This window comes from Fringilla coelebs, assembly GCF_963513975.1.
Source record: "Fringilla coelebs genome assembly, chromosome: 20".
In the NCBI taxonomy this organism is placed as follows: Eukaryota; Metazoa; Chordata; class Aves; order Passeriformes; family Fringillidae; genus Fringilla; species Fringilla coelebs.
The window spans coordinates 4,121,441-4,136,213 of NC_140046.1; the positions used below are offsets into that span (position 1 = coordinate 4,121,441).

Below are 14,773 nucleotides of genomic sequence, written 5' to 3' on the forward strand. Positions count from 1 at the left end.
AGCTCTAACAAAAGAGAGTGGGTTATTCTTCTGCTCCATCTGCAGTGTTCCAGTGTAGTAGGTTTCCTGTGTCAAGCAAAAGCTATTATTACACTGCAGAGCAGGGAGTAGGGTAAGGATAATACCAAAAATGATTCAGAGGTGCCAGACTTGCAGTTTCTAAGAAACTAAAACCATGAGGTGAACCAGCAAAATTCATATCAATTATAAAAGGAAAAAAAAATAAAAGGAACTTTCTGCTATGAAGGATGCAGCAGAAACAAAGAGACAGGAGCAAGATCAATATATATCACCCATTGGTGGGATCACTGGTAAAAGGGAAGGAAGATGAGTACAACTATCAGTGAAACACTAAATTCTATTTTAAATAAGGTAGGGGAGATTCCAGGATTATATGGATTTTCTATTGGGTAATTACCCCCACATCTATTTATCAACCACATTTTTTGGTGCAGGCTGTATGCCATGAAAGCTGCCTGGAGAGAGGATGCTTTGCATCAGAAAACCCAAGCAAACAATACCTGACAGAGTTTGCTGAACACCTACAGTCCTAGAGAGGAAGAACTGTCCTGGCTGACACCCCAGAATTATTAAAATCACAGAGTTGTATTTGCTTTTTTTAGTTTCTCTGTGATCTTGGATAATTGAAAAACAATTCCTAGACAAAAGCCAGGAGGATGTGCAAAGCCAGCTCCCTTTAACCATCCCAATGAGCAAGGCTTGTCTTATGGCAGACATGTATGCACATATATCCTGCTTTCTTCCAAAAACTCCACACAAAGGATCAACATCTGGTGACCAGAGTAGCTTCAGCATTGATACAGGCAAAGTATGCACAGAGAAGAATGGAGTATGTCACTGGGTTCAGTAATATCATTTAAAGCAGTTATTAACTATAATCCAGTATTGAGTTAATTAGAGAAAGTTTAATTGTTTGCAATAGCAGAATCAAAATTTTGTTAAGAAACGTAAGAAGTTTTATTTCTAGCTTAACAGAGGAATAAAGTACCCAAGAGACAGACTCCCCTATGTTTTAGTTCTTCATGCTTATTTAATTCACATTAAATTTCCCTCTCCATGTTGTCTCTCTGATCTTTTGGGCTTCTGTTTGAAGGATGGGGCACACTGCAAGGAACAGTTTCAGATTCAACATCTCAGAACCATTAGTAATAAAAAGACACAACACAAAACTTACAGGTTTAAACTTCCTAACACAGAAACAGCAATAGAGTGTCTTCATCAGAAACCTTCTCTTGACAAAAATGAAGCCCCAACTTGGGCTGGGGTTGTGTGATGCACTGCTTAGACTTGTGTTTATGCAAGTGCCAAATCGGAGGTACTTTCTGACAAAGAAGCACAATCCAAACGCCAGCAAGTAATTGCACTCTATAGTGAGTAAATACCGATCTATAATGAACTGGTGATTTAAAATGGTGGGGGAAAAAGAGAAAGAATGGCTAGAAATTAATGGCCTCTGAGTTGCAATTGCTTTGGAGATGATGCTGGTAATGGGCCATCAGCCCTTACCACGAGGACAAAGTTCAGGCAGGCTACAAATACCCCATGGCAGCCTCCTGCTGGCGTTTGGGAATGCTGTTTGCTTCCAGCTCACAGCCTATCTGCAGCTGCATTATGGGTTTCCATATCTGTGTGGTCCGTGCAAGACACAGTGTTCCAAAAACCTTCCATAATATTTCTTCAATAATATTTCCACACAGCAGAAAGACAGATTTGTCAGTTCCCTCCCTTGATATTCACTCTTTAACCAAAGTGAGGTGAATTTAAGGCCACAGGTGAGTATTGTTTCTTTAGAAAACACCTCCTCCCCCAGATCTGTTCCCAGACAGTGGTGGCTCATAGTTTTAAGCAGGGAACAAAATTAAGAAGCTTTTCCTAATTAGTTCATCTGTGCTGCATTAAATTTGTGCTGGAAGGTTCCCAACATGGTCTGCTGCAATTATTAACACTGAATAGGCATCTCATAAAATAGTGACACAAATGGCTTTCTGAAGGAAAACTGGCAGGTTTGGCCACACCTCCTATAATTATAAACGTGAAAAGGTTTTCTGAGGAAAGTGTTTTTTAATGAAGGCCCCACAATATTTGGTTAGCACCCAGCAAGCTGCAATGAGGTTGCCATGAGGATCCCGTTCATGTCAGGTAAGTATTATGCAGATGGATACTGGGATTCTTGCCTGCAGTAGGAATGGATGTGACAGGACAAATGACAACAAAAGCACCAACACTCAGGTGTCAAACATAAAGAATGGCTTTAAGGGAGCCTCGGGGTATGCACGAAGAGGAAGAGAACTCAATTTCTCTCAAGGAACAAGAGGTGATAAGGAGTTGATCAGAACAGGAGAAGTGCACTGCCAGTCAGAATTGATGGAGCAGAAGTCCACGTTTTAATTTGCACATAAATCCCTGCTTGCAACATAATGATGCACCTAAAGGGCAAGGATAAACTTTCCAGGGTTTTTTTAGTATGCAAACACTTCGCAGAGACTGCAAGTTTGTGAAAGGATTGAGACTGTACAGACACACAAGATAACATCTCTGCCCCAAACACCACACAAAAAAAGTCACAGCAGTTAGTTTCTTTTCCTCATTATGTTCAAAAAAGTCTACACCCACAGTTTAAAAGAAACACAGCTAAAATTCACCAGTCACGGTGCTACTTACAAAATAAACTGCTCCGAAGCTTCCATGGCCAATCTCTCGGAGATCTGTGAAGAGCTTTTCTGGATCTTCTTTGAAGAAGAGCTCTGCAATTTCGGGGTCCTTCAGGCTGCCCGCTCGGCTGGTTGATGGCATCCTGCTGGGCAGTCAGCCGACCGACTATCTGGGTTTAAAGTGCTGCTTCAACCCTTGGCTCATCTGTATGAATGGAGCCTCTTCAGCATGGATTACTGCAAGAAAAAGATTGCAATTCTTCACTGATTATCCTCTGCTCAAAGAGCCCGAAACAAGCCACAGCAAAGCAGCTTCCGCTTCCTCCAGATCAAGCAGCCCTGGTGCATGAAGGAACACACCCAGTGTGCTGGGATAATGTCACAGCCCCACTGTGACACCAGTCAAGCACTTCAGCTAGGACAGAAACCAAAATCAAAACACAACATGAGGCGCATTCCATGCTCCAGCATCTGCTCGATCACCTGCAGAGCAGCCACAGAATCTCTGACCTACAGCGACAACCAGTTCATCATCAGCGAGTCCACATTAATGTGACATCCTCCCTCTGAAGAGTTACACCCACTGTGTCCTAAAAAATTGTCTGGGTTTTGTGATGTCTATCACAAAGTGCCTGCTCTTCAGAGGTTTATTTGCAAGCCCTTTCTTCAGAGAAACAGCACCCAGAACAGGAGATACCCAATTCCACACCCGCTGCTCCTCCTTCTCTCTGCTTCAGCAGAGGCAAACACACACTGAAATTGTGATTGGCATATGAGACAATGGACAATAGGCCATTGGCAAACACTTTCTTCAGAGGAACTTGCAACTTCAGACACAACTGGGAATGTATAAAATTCTTTCTGTCTGCACCATGAGTTCACTTCCATTTACTACAAGCTTTGTGTCTTGGAATCTATCCAAAAGAAAAGTATACTGTTAAGTTGTGCTAAAATCTTACTATATCTTTACAACAGGTGATGCCAAAAAACCATTATAAATAAAAAGTCCTTTTCTCTTCCTCTTAAAGGGAGGTATTCGGATTTCCTATCAAATCCCTGTAAATTATAACTAATAAAAACAATTCTGTCACTGGCAAACAGTTAATCACACATCTCTCTTCTTTCCAAAAAAATCTGTCTGGCTTGTGCTTTTTTTATTTCTATTTCGTATCTCAAATTTGTTTTTAAAAAAAGTTGGAGGTTTATTTCCATTAGGAAGATGTGAAAGACAACAAGCCTGAGTTTAAACAACACATCAGAAGGCCCTGTCAATTACTCCTCCCTTTCTGGACACTATAAACTCCACCTTTTTCCAAGCCTCTAGACCATCAATGAATCATTTGTTTTCCAGTCCCTGCAGAGCAATTCCTGCAAGGATGGAAAAAGACATATTCCTGCATGTTTGTGCTCAGTGGTTCTCTTCTCTGGAGAGTTGAAGCATGTGCAAGTGCCACAGCCTGCCTGCTCCTTGTTAGAGACCTCCCAGCATTGCTGCAGAGCCTGGCTGTGAAACACAGCTGAGATGTACCTGGCTGTAAACTCCATAGGAGTCTCCAGTTTTTCTGAGGAAGACATACATGGGAGAGAGAAAGCACAGAAGGGAAGCAAAATCCAGCATTTTCCTCCAAGCAGTCAGCATTCAAAGAGATTTATAATGCAACCTAGAATGCATTTCCATGATAGCCCGCTCTCAGGGGAGAAGGAAAAGCTGACACTGAAATCCCAGTGGTGGACCAAGGAGAAGAACATATACACGCTTACAGAAAATATGCAGCTGCTCACAACTCTGCCACACTGCACTGCTGAGCACTCACACGTTTCCTATGATGCAGGATCACTGCAGGAGCCTTGGAACAACCAGCATCTGCACACAGCTGCCAGGGAGGCCGAGTGGGATGTACAGGAGCGGGACTGCGATATCCCCACCTTCCCTTGCATAACACCATAACTAATACCGTGTGGGAAGGGAAATAATTAGCTCGAGCTCAGCCCATACCTGAAGCACACTACATTTATAAAAGCTGGAGGAAAATTGGGGGTTTTGTTATTTTTCCTTCTTTTTCATATATCAACAATATTCCACTTGATTCCAGTTCTAGCAAGCACATAACACTGAAAGACAACTGTTTCACATTTACAGCCCCCAACAAAACAATAGACAAAAAGCATGTCAGAAAAGCAAGAGAAAGGAGCTGGGGGAAGGGAGCTGATAACCAGAGCACACTCAGTATTATTGAAGGAATGTTTCTTGGATCGACGGTAATGATGTCATGTTCCATCTTTTAAGAAGCATCAGATTCTTACAAAAAGGACATTGTTGTTCAAAAGCAACTGCTGCAATCCCAGAATGCCCTTTTCCCTACATCTGTTAGTCAGAGGGGCTAGGCTTGGATAAACCTGCTAATATGGCCAAAAGTCACATGTCCCTGTGAGCGAGCGTGCGTGTGAGAGCCAGCGCAAGGGGAAAACCCCTGCGCCCGCAGCTGAGATGGATTACAGCCTTCTCCCCCTCCCCAGCGACCCCCCACGCCAAACCAGCCACCAGACTCGTTCTTGGCGTCCTTTCTGAGCATGCCTCTGAAATGTCATCAACAGGAACACTTCTTCCTGCAGCTGAAACTCCTACCAGGCCCACTGACAACACACACACAGGCGTGGGATGGGACAGAGCAGAGCTCCTCACCTACCGTGATACACCTTAAAATACACTTTATTCCCCTTTATTCTTGAGAACATCAAGAAAAATTTCATTATCTTTATCCTTGGAAATAATTGCTGCTTTGAAATGCATGAGACAAAAAACTATCGAGTATTAAAATCTATTTAACAGAATAGTCACAAACGTGTACATGACACTGTGCTTATCATTTGATCTCCTCAGATGGAGCAGTAAAATGCATTAATGTAAATTCCATCCATAAGAAAGCTTTACGCAGTTTCGCTTAATGAAGTGCTCCAATTTTTATGGATGCTACAATATTAAATTCCCTCTTCTTTTTACCCAGACAACAGGCACTGCCTGCCAAAGCCCAGCAGTGCCAGCAGCAGAGCTCTGCCTCCTGCCTTGCAGTAATGACACCTGAATGCTGTGGGGAAATGGAAAGCAGGAGAAGTGGCACACAAAGCAGCCATTGCATTATTTTAAGTGTATTAAAAATACAGGCGAGACTTAGGATTAAAACAAAAAAATCAACCCTACAACTAAACTGCCCTGAAAATTAAATCACATACCAGCAGGCAGCTGGTTTTCTGAAGTACAGTCAAGTTGCACTTGGGTATTTTACATTCTTCCACCAGTGCAGTCTATTCACTACAGGCTTTTTGGATTGGTGCAGCTATACTGTTAAATACAATTGTTCCCAGTGGATGGAACTGATCATCTCACTTTAGATCAGATCAGATCAGGTGGCTGGATCCTGGCTCTGGCCAAGGGACAGGCACTACAAACAGGATACAGCACCCTCCGACTTTGTGTGACTACCTACTGGCCACCTTGCAGGCTGCTAAAATTAGAAAAAATAAACCCACATTTTTTCCTAGGTGTCACTCATAGGAAAAGAGAATATTGCACTGCATAAACACAACTACCAGGACTTCCCTCTTAACCAATAAGGTGGTGTAGGAATGTGAGAAAGATTCAAAGCAAACCAGGGAATGACCAAGGCACAGGACTGGCCCAGCTCTATTTCCACACAGTAGTCTGAACTCACTACACTTAGTGGCTACCATTACTGGTGTAAATGACACTGACTACAGGCCAAAATGTTTTATCAAATTACTTTCATCTGAACAACTATCAGTTAGCAGAAACCACATGCACACATCCACAAAAGTCTATGAATCGATAAGATGTTACATCCCTGTAATTATGGCTACATTAAAGGTACACACACACCCCTTGAACCTCTGACACAAGAAGGCTGAAGATGAGGACGGGATAAGACCTGTTCTCTTTGGAGTTTTCTGCCTCTGCCATGTCATCTCAAGCTGAAGTTAAGACCCACCCCTGTGACTAACATCCCCTGGGATGCTGCAGAGTAGAACAAGCAAAGCTCGAAATGGTCAGTTGCCATAACTAAAATGCATATTTCAGTCTAATGCTACAGAGACCTCAGAGAAATTAAAATCTGTCCACACTACACTAAACTCTCTGACAGCTGTCAGTGTCACAGATACCCATTGTCAGGTAATATACACCAATGTACTAAGAGAATGTGCTTGGCCTTCCCTGCAGAAGAGAAGGCAATCACACATTGAGATTATCACCTGTCCATATTATTTCTCAAGTTCCCATTCAGACCAAATCAGTGAGTGACAGTGACTAGAACTATGAGATACAGAACAGCATTTTCAGTTCCTTAAGACGGTTCAAAAGTTTGCAGAAACCAAATTACACCCCACACTTGCTTGTAGATGATTAGCACTGAAGAGCAGCAAGCTTTGTCCCTACAAATGACATCTCAAGGAACTTACACATCCAACAAGAATATGAAAACCAGAGCTAAACAAATACCATGTGAGCACAAAATGGAAACAACAAACAGATTTCTGCATCCATCATCCCTTGTCTCCCCATTTCACTGGGAAGAAGAGTCACACAGACTTCCACAATAGTTATGGAGGCCAACAGGAAAGCTGTCCTCTATTACTGAACTATAAACACAGTTATTTACAGTCTGAGACATAAATCTTGTTTTATGTTATAGTCATCTGGTATCCCATACACTTAGCACAGTAACATCTATAAAAACTTCTCTCTGCTGTCAAACATAGCTACACTGTGTTTTTCCCTCATTGAATATATATGACACTTTAAAAACAAACAAACCAAGCAGGAGACCAGTTACAGCCCCTATGATCTTCACAGCTGACACTAACAGCAAAGACTAAAAAGTGAATATTCAACACAAAAGCTACTGGTTCTTTGCAGATCTTCTTATTCAAAGTAATAAAAAAACCAACAAAAACACCCTTCACACCACTAAAAAACAACTACCCATCATTTAGAAACGGATATTTAGATTTTTTTAAGAATCTGCACTGCTGGTAGTGCAAACAGTTGCTAAATCTTAGTGTAATTTTTTCTGGCGTGATCTAATGTGCAAGCATCAAATAAGATGGGGAATGAGTGTCTTCATACAACTATCAAAAATGGGAAAAGGGATTTTCTGTTACTTGCATATGGGTCAGATCCAGGGAGTGTATGAAGCTGAGATTAAATTATCCTCTCAACACACTATTAAAAATTTCCTGAATGGCTTCCAGCTGACACTGAAAATTTCCACAACTATCCTAAATATGATAAACCAAAACTATTGGAAGAACTGACTTTCAATTTTTTTTTTCTTTTACTTGCAATTGCACTTGAAGTAAGAGCTAGATGATAAGAATGCCTAAAGAATGATCAGATTATAAGAATGTTTAAAATAATGAATTTTAAAAGTTTCTCTGTAGTATTGAATACTTGACCTGAAAGCACAAATTCTTTTGGAAGCAGCAGACAAATCACTCCTCATTTCTATAAACTCAGAATAAAAGCTTGCAATACAAAAAAGATGAAAGCACTCTAAGAAAAGTAAGAATTTAACCTGGAATGGGAAGTGGAAGGGCTGTACAGTTCATGGGAAGACAGCAGAAAAGTTGATGAAGCTCCAGTATCAGAAGACATGAACAAACATCAGGCAATGCTGATATATCTGACTTTAGGAATGATGCCACTTACCCTTGACTTAATTTTATGATCTGCATTTCAATCAGCCTTTAAAATTTCAGCCTGACAAATTCTATGCATGGAGTTACCTTACCCAGAAAGACAAAGGGCAGGAATTACCCACTACAGGTCCCATCACTTTATTTACTGTTCCCAAAGCCAAGTGCCAGCCAGTGGTGGGGCCTTTCCACAAGGACACAGACAGTAGGAGTCCTGTTGGCTCCTCTGAAATTTAGGGAACCTGCAGCCAGCGTGATACTGTCAGATTCAAGATTGTACCCATCCTTCTGCACAGCTCAGCAAACACAGAGGGACTCAGGTTCATCAGGTCCTCCATGATTCCTGGGAAAGCACATTCCTGATCACTGCACCACACTCATCCCTCCAGCAAGCTTGTCAAAACTATATACACATCTCTCCAACCAGTTTTTATTGCTTTGCATTTCTTCAAACCTCTTTTAACCCAGGCTCTGCTCCACCCAGCCAGCCCTTTTTTTCCTGTTCTGACAAAAGCAGAGTAATTCTCAAGGGCCTCAACATGCTCTGAACACATGGAAGAAGAGTTACTCTGCTCACAGCAGAAGGTGGCTGTTTCCTTGAATAGCTCAAAATCAGCTTCCTGTCCACCCTCAGTGACCCCAGGCAGATGGCATCAAGACAGTTGTGCTCCAGTGACTGTCACAATGGAAGGTCCATCAGCACCTCAAACCTCCCAGAACAGACAGGAATTGTAGTCCCTTGACTCATGCAAAACCCCATATCACAGACTCCTTGTGCACTTGGCTAAGCCTCTCCCACCAAGCTAACAACATGCTATTTTTTTCTCCTCCTAGTTCTGCAATTTGGAATTTTTCCTAGAGTGGCAATTAAGGAAAAAAAAAACCAAACAAAACAACCACAAAACAACAAAACCAAAAAAAACCCAGAAATGAAACAAGAAAAGGCTGGAGATGCAGTAAGGGGCATTTAATTTCTCCCATGCCCTGCAAAGGGGACAAAGGGCACTCAGGAACATCTCCCTTGGGATCCTGCTAACTTACTTTTACCACTGAGTCGTGAGCTGCAGCTCAGACAAAAAAATGCTGACAAAGTAATGAACTTGCCTTTCTCTTAATGATCTTAAAATCATTCTTTTCAGCACACTTGTTCTCCACACTGGATCCACCAGGGCTGTCAGTCACAAAGGAAAAGGGAAATGCAGATGAATGACATTCTACACGAAACTGTTAGAAAAATGTTAAATACTCAGAAAAATATCCAAAAAGCTGTCACCAAACTGATCATCCTAAAATAATGCCAACTACAAGCAGAATAAAACCACCTGGAATGGGATGAGCAAACTGGATTGTGGAAGGTACCTGTGGAACATGGGAAGCCCCACTGAGATTCTCTTCCACCCTGCTTTTCATTCCAAGCTCATGTACATGAGATTTTCCTTTGCTTTCTGCCAGTCTCCAGGGGAAGGGGAAAAACAGAATAATTTCATCTCCAGGTGAGGAGACCCTTCTGCTGCCTAAGCCTGAAGCAGGTGAGATCTTAGAGCCACACTGGACACTTCCATCACTTGACTTATAGCAGCAAGGGCACTTCAGATGGTCCCTAACCCCATGTACACCTCTGAAACAAAGTTCTGCTTCCTGCACAGGAACAGAGAACCTTCTCCATAGGAGTTCAGCAAAGAACAGGCATGAAATGCTGTCCCCTTTATCTTTCACATTCCCTCACCTAGGTATTTCTAGAAGGAATAGATTAGAAGGATAAGATGAATCTGCACCTGGATATTACAGTGAATTCTTGCAATTTTTTGTCTGTGTGAGCAACTAAGTTCAAACAGGCTTTTCTTCCCCACTCAGTCCTTCTTTCTTCATCTGACAAGGAACAAGCCTACCATTACTATGATTCCCTTTTCAATTTATTTTTAAAAGATTTTTGAGGAATGGTTCTATCCTGAAAAAAACTCTTTGCAGGTTTTTTTCTTTCTCTCTCTGCTTTTCTACCTCTGTTTTTTTCTTTCATTATACTTTTTCACAGAATAGCCTCAGGAAGACACTTTGATGTTCGAGCACTCCTTGCATTTCTCTTATACATGTACTTGTAGACTCTGTGCCTTACTTTGATTTCCTCTCAAGATTCTGACACTAAAATGTCCATCATCAACTCCCTGAATTACTTACTCCAGCACACTTTCTGATCCAGCTGAGCTGTTCTGCTCTGGGTGTTTACTTTCCAGGAATGTTACTAACAAAAGGGTCAGAAAGTTGTATTTCCCAAACCTTCTCTGACAAGCCCAGGATCTGTGTTTCTGGGCTAGGTGTAAATATTTATTTTTAATTATTTTCACAATCTTTCAAGTTTTCTATTTCTATTTAAAATATAACTAACTGGGTAAGTGTATCCTTGTGTTAAAGACAAGATATTCTGAACAAACTAAATCTCTTTTGACAACTTTCATATGTCACTTATAAGCAAACACAAACATTCCTAACACTACCTGTACTACTGAAAATACTGGTTTTGTTAACTGGCAATGTTTACAATGTCACTCACACCAAATGTACTACTGACCCTACCACTTAAACAACATATATAAGACAATAACAATGCAGTTGAGAAAAATTAATGCAAAAAACAATCTTGCTTTTTTCCCCCTACGATTTAAAGCAGAATACCCCACAAGATCAAAACTTGGACCTACAGAACAGCTGAAGAAGAGCCAACGTTCATTTCTCAAAGACCAATGCTATGAAAGTTCAAGAAGTGTTCACCATTCCTTGACATATTCAACACTAATATCTCCTGGATGTCTTTGCTTGTGATAGTTCTGGTACATTTATTAAGAAGGTCAGCTCTAAATTTAGTGATTCCTTAGGCTAGCAAAGCTATGAGGAAGGCAACTGGAAAAAAATGAAATCTTCTGTCCCCCTTCTTTTGCAATTCAGTAAGTTCACAGTCGTTGCCAAATCCTCCTTTATTAATGTAAAGCATCACATTAACAAACATTCTGTGAGTGCATCACCTACAGCCAGCTCTCCATGGCCACATCTCTCCAACCAAGGAGCACATGTTACAAGGGACCCAGTGTGGGAGATGCTGTGCTGGCAGCACACTGGCCAGGAAGAGGTTAGCAAGAGGCCAGTTGATGAGAGTCAATTAGGTCTAGAGGCAAAAATACTGGGAAACTCCAGCTGCCCATAAAAAAAATTAGTCAGATATCCTAATGGGACTTGAGTTTAAAGAAACCTTTTCTTGACCCCTAAGCAATTCTGTCCCAGAACAATAAATAGAGTAAACGTAAGCAAATTAGCTATTTTGGATTCAGCATAAATAACTCAGAAATAAGCTTCTGAAGCTCACAACATAGATAATTACCCTTGAGAAAAGAAGTAATTAAAAAGTGGCAGTATCACCATAGTTTTTGAAAAGAGGCCTGAAAGAAAGCAATTCAAAGTCTTTCTGGTCAATCAGTAAAAAAACAAACAAAAAAAAAAGTTTAAATTGAGCTTGCAAAGTAATTCCCTGGAGTGCAGAAGAACACTCCCACTCCTGCAATAAGCTGTGTCCAACCCTCCAGTCCACAGATCAGATTCTTATTTGAGCAAGTATAAACCTGGCAAAACTGATACCAGTAGGAAGAACCTGAGGCAGAAAATAAAGCCAAACAGAAACAGAAAAATCCAGGAGAACTCTGTGAGATTCTGTAGGAACAATCTTACAAACCAACAGCGAGAAGCCTTGGGCAGTTGCCCAGCCTGAAAAAAGCCACACAGGAGAACAAGGGAACAGGAGAGAAAGTAAATAACCTGCACAAAGAAGATAACTGGGTGTAAGGTAAGGTGCTGTCACAGACCAAGACAGCTGGTCCTTCCATAAACACTTAAATTAAACATTACTGACCTATGGGGACGAGTAAGCAGCTGCCCTAAAGTCTGACGTAGCTCCAGAGTGACGTTCAGCTTTTGTCACAGCTGCTGTCCCCTTCCAGCAGCTGCTGCTGCTCCAGAAGCTCCCAACAACGGCTGCAACCAAACTGAACAGAAGAATTAACTGAACTATTAATTAGTGGGAGCAACATGCTAATCACTTGGTGACTGTGCTACACTAAGAAGCAGAAAACGAACCATTTATGCACTAGACTATATGTCATTAAAAGAACAGAACAACTCAAAAGAATATTCAAACAGAAGTGGAAAAAGTACAGAAAATTACTGTGAGAATTAGTCATAGGTGGAGAACAGAATCATCACCTCTGAACTGATACAAAACTATAAAAAGTAAGAGGTCAGATAATAATTAATTACATTTTGAACAAGAGAAAAGGTTCTTGCAACCAGAGTGACCACAGATAATGTGTGAATCCAGCACAAGAATGGAATGGAATGGAATCCATCCATTAAGATCTGGATGGGAGGGAAAGGTACATGACAAGTTTTATTTAGGGCAGCTGACAGCATCAAAAATTACACAAGTACCTTAAAAAAGAGTACGAATGAGCAAAAAGACAGGAGATGAAAGGTCAAAAAAGTAAAGAACCATAAAGCAAACATCTACTCTTAAAGTAAACATAACTCAGGAGTTGAGCCTGCTGCAGAAAACTCAGAAGAAATTATTGCACAATTATGCCAAAGACAATTTCAGACTGGATTTAAAAAAAAAAAAGATGAAGAATCAATCAGAAAAATAATACAGAATTTCTGACAGTACTTGAAGTCTCTGCCATGGCTGGAGATTATTCTTCATTCACATATAGCAGTAAAATGGAAGTACAGTAAAAAAAGCCTTAGAAATGGGAAGTTGCAAATGCCTAAAAAGACTAAGCTTGAGCAGAAAAGGTGTAAGAGTAGTTAAAAATCATAAATAACAATGACATGATAAGTGCTCAGACTCCAAAAACAAAAGGAGAAGCCATTAACTATAAGAGCAACATGTTTATAACACAGCAAAGGAATTCAACCAATCAAAGTATAAACAGCAAAATTAACCTGCAGAAATGACTGTGAGGCATTGAGCCCAAGAGACAGAAACACTGCTTTTTAAACCAGCAACTGCTTTTCAAACATTTACAGGAGTAAGAACATCCTCAGCCAGGTCAGGTAAGGTATTCCTCGATGCTCCTGGCACTGCTTCCAAAGCACCCAGGTTGTCACCACTGCCAGGGACAGCAGATAGGACCAGACAGGCGAGGTATCAGAACCTAGATGACAATTTTTATGCTGCTATTCTTCTAGGATCAAACAAGCACCACCAAAACACCTTGCTATGAAAAAGGTCAAGTTCTTTTAACATAGGATTTTATAAAATACAGGATTACTATCATAAATAGAAAAAAGGTTTATTGAAAGGCTGCAGGGAAATAAGGAGAGGTTCTAGGATAGTGCATGTGTGCCGTGGCCCTTCAGCACTGGGCACAGGCAGAAAAGCCCTGTCAGAACAGATGACCAGTGAAAGATTATTCTGTTCTTTAGGAGTGACCAACCCATTGCAGCACACAGACACCGGCAGTGCAGCAAGGATTTATAGCTGCTCACCTATGTTTGTAACTTAAAGCACATTCAAAAAGGGGTTCAAACATATTTCAGCTTCAAAAGAGTTTAAAACCTTTTATAGCTGTTAAATCTGTGCTACCAGATTATCTGTACCCATAAATGGGATAGCTTTAATGAGCAATTATGTCACACGTTTCTAGAGCCCGTGAGCACCTCCTTTCCTGCTGGAATTCCCCGAAGTCCTGGCAATTTGCTTTACTCCAGCTCAGGTTATTTTTTTTCGTCTTCACATGACTAGGCAGAACCATTTCCTACACAGCATACAACAAGGGGAAGAGGCAAACAACCAAAACCAAACAAAAACAAATTTTAAAAATCCCCTTTTTTTACTATTCTACCTACTAGAAGAAAAGCCTCTCCACTGGTTTCTGCAAGGCCTGAATCCCTTCTCTTTAAGCTTTTCACTTAAAACAAAAAATAGTTCTCAGTAAGTATTAAGATAACAAGCATAACCTTTTAATTTGATGAGTTTTTTCTGCTTTTATGGGGAAAACGCTCATTTTAACTAATACAAAAACAATTTGTGGCTCAGATATACAGAGGATGTCTCAACTGAATTGTTAAGATCACAGGACTGAAGGTCCAATTAAGTCCTGCTCCTGCTATTTTAAGCAACTTTGTAATAGAATCTAATCATCAAATAATAACCAACTCCTGAGAACTTCTCAAAACCACTACTCTGATTACAAGGCTGCTCCAGAACCCCACTCCTATTTTGATTAGGAACCAATTTAAGATTAAGAACTGATTAAGACTGATTTACAGATTTATTACTCTAAGTTTACACTGCCTTACTCTTTTTCCCACACCAGCATTAGTGTTTAGAGAGTTTTCTTCCTTTTTCAATA

General features: G+C 40.7%; 1 protein-coding gene across 1 annotated transcript in view; it reads right to left on the reverse strand.

Moving 5' to 3' along the window:
• The window catches only part of TAOK1 (TAO kinase 1), a 66,916-nt gene that overhangs the window by 35,942 nt on the left and 16,201 nt on the right, over window positions 1–14,773 (reverse strand). The window contains exon 2 of the mRNA XM_084219383.1: window positions 2,683–2,909. Within this exon, the coding sequence (XP_084075509.1) occupies window positions 2,683–2,814 (132 nt within the window). The 5' untranslated portion in view covers window positions 2,815–2,909. The remainder of the gene's footprint in view (window positions 1–2,682; window positions 2,910–14,773) is intronic.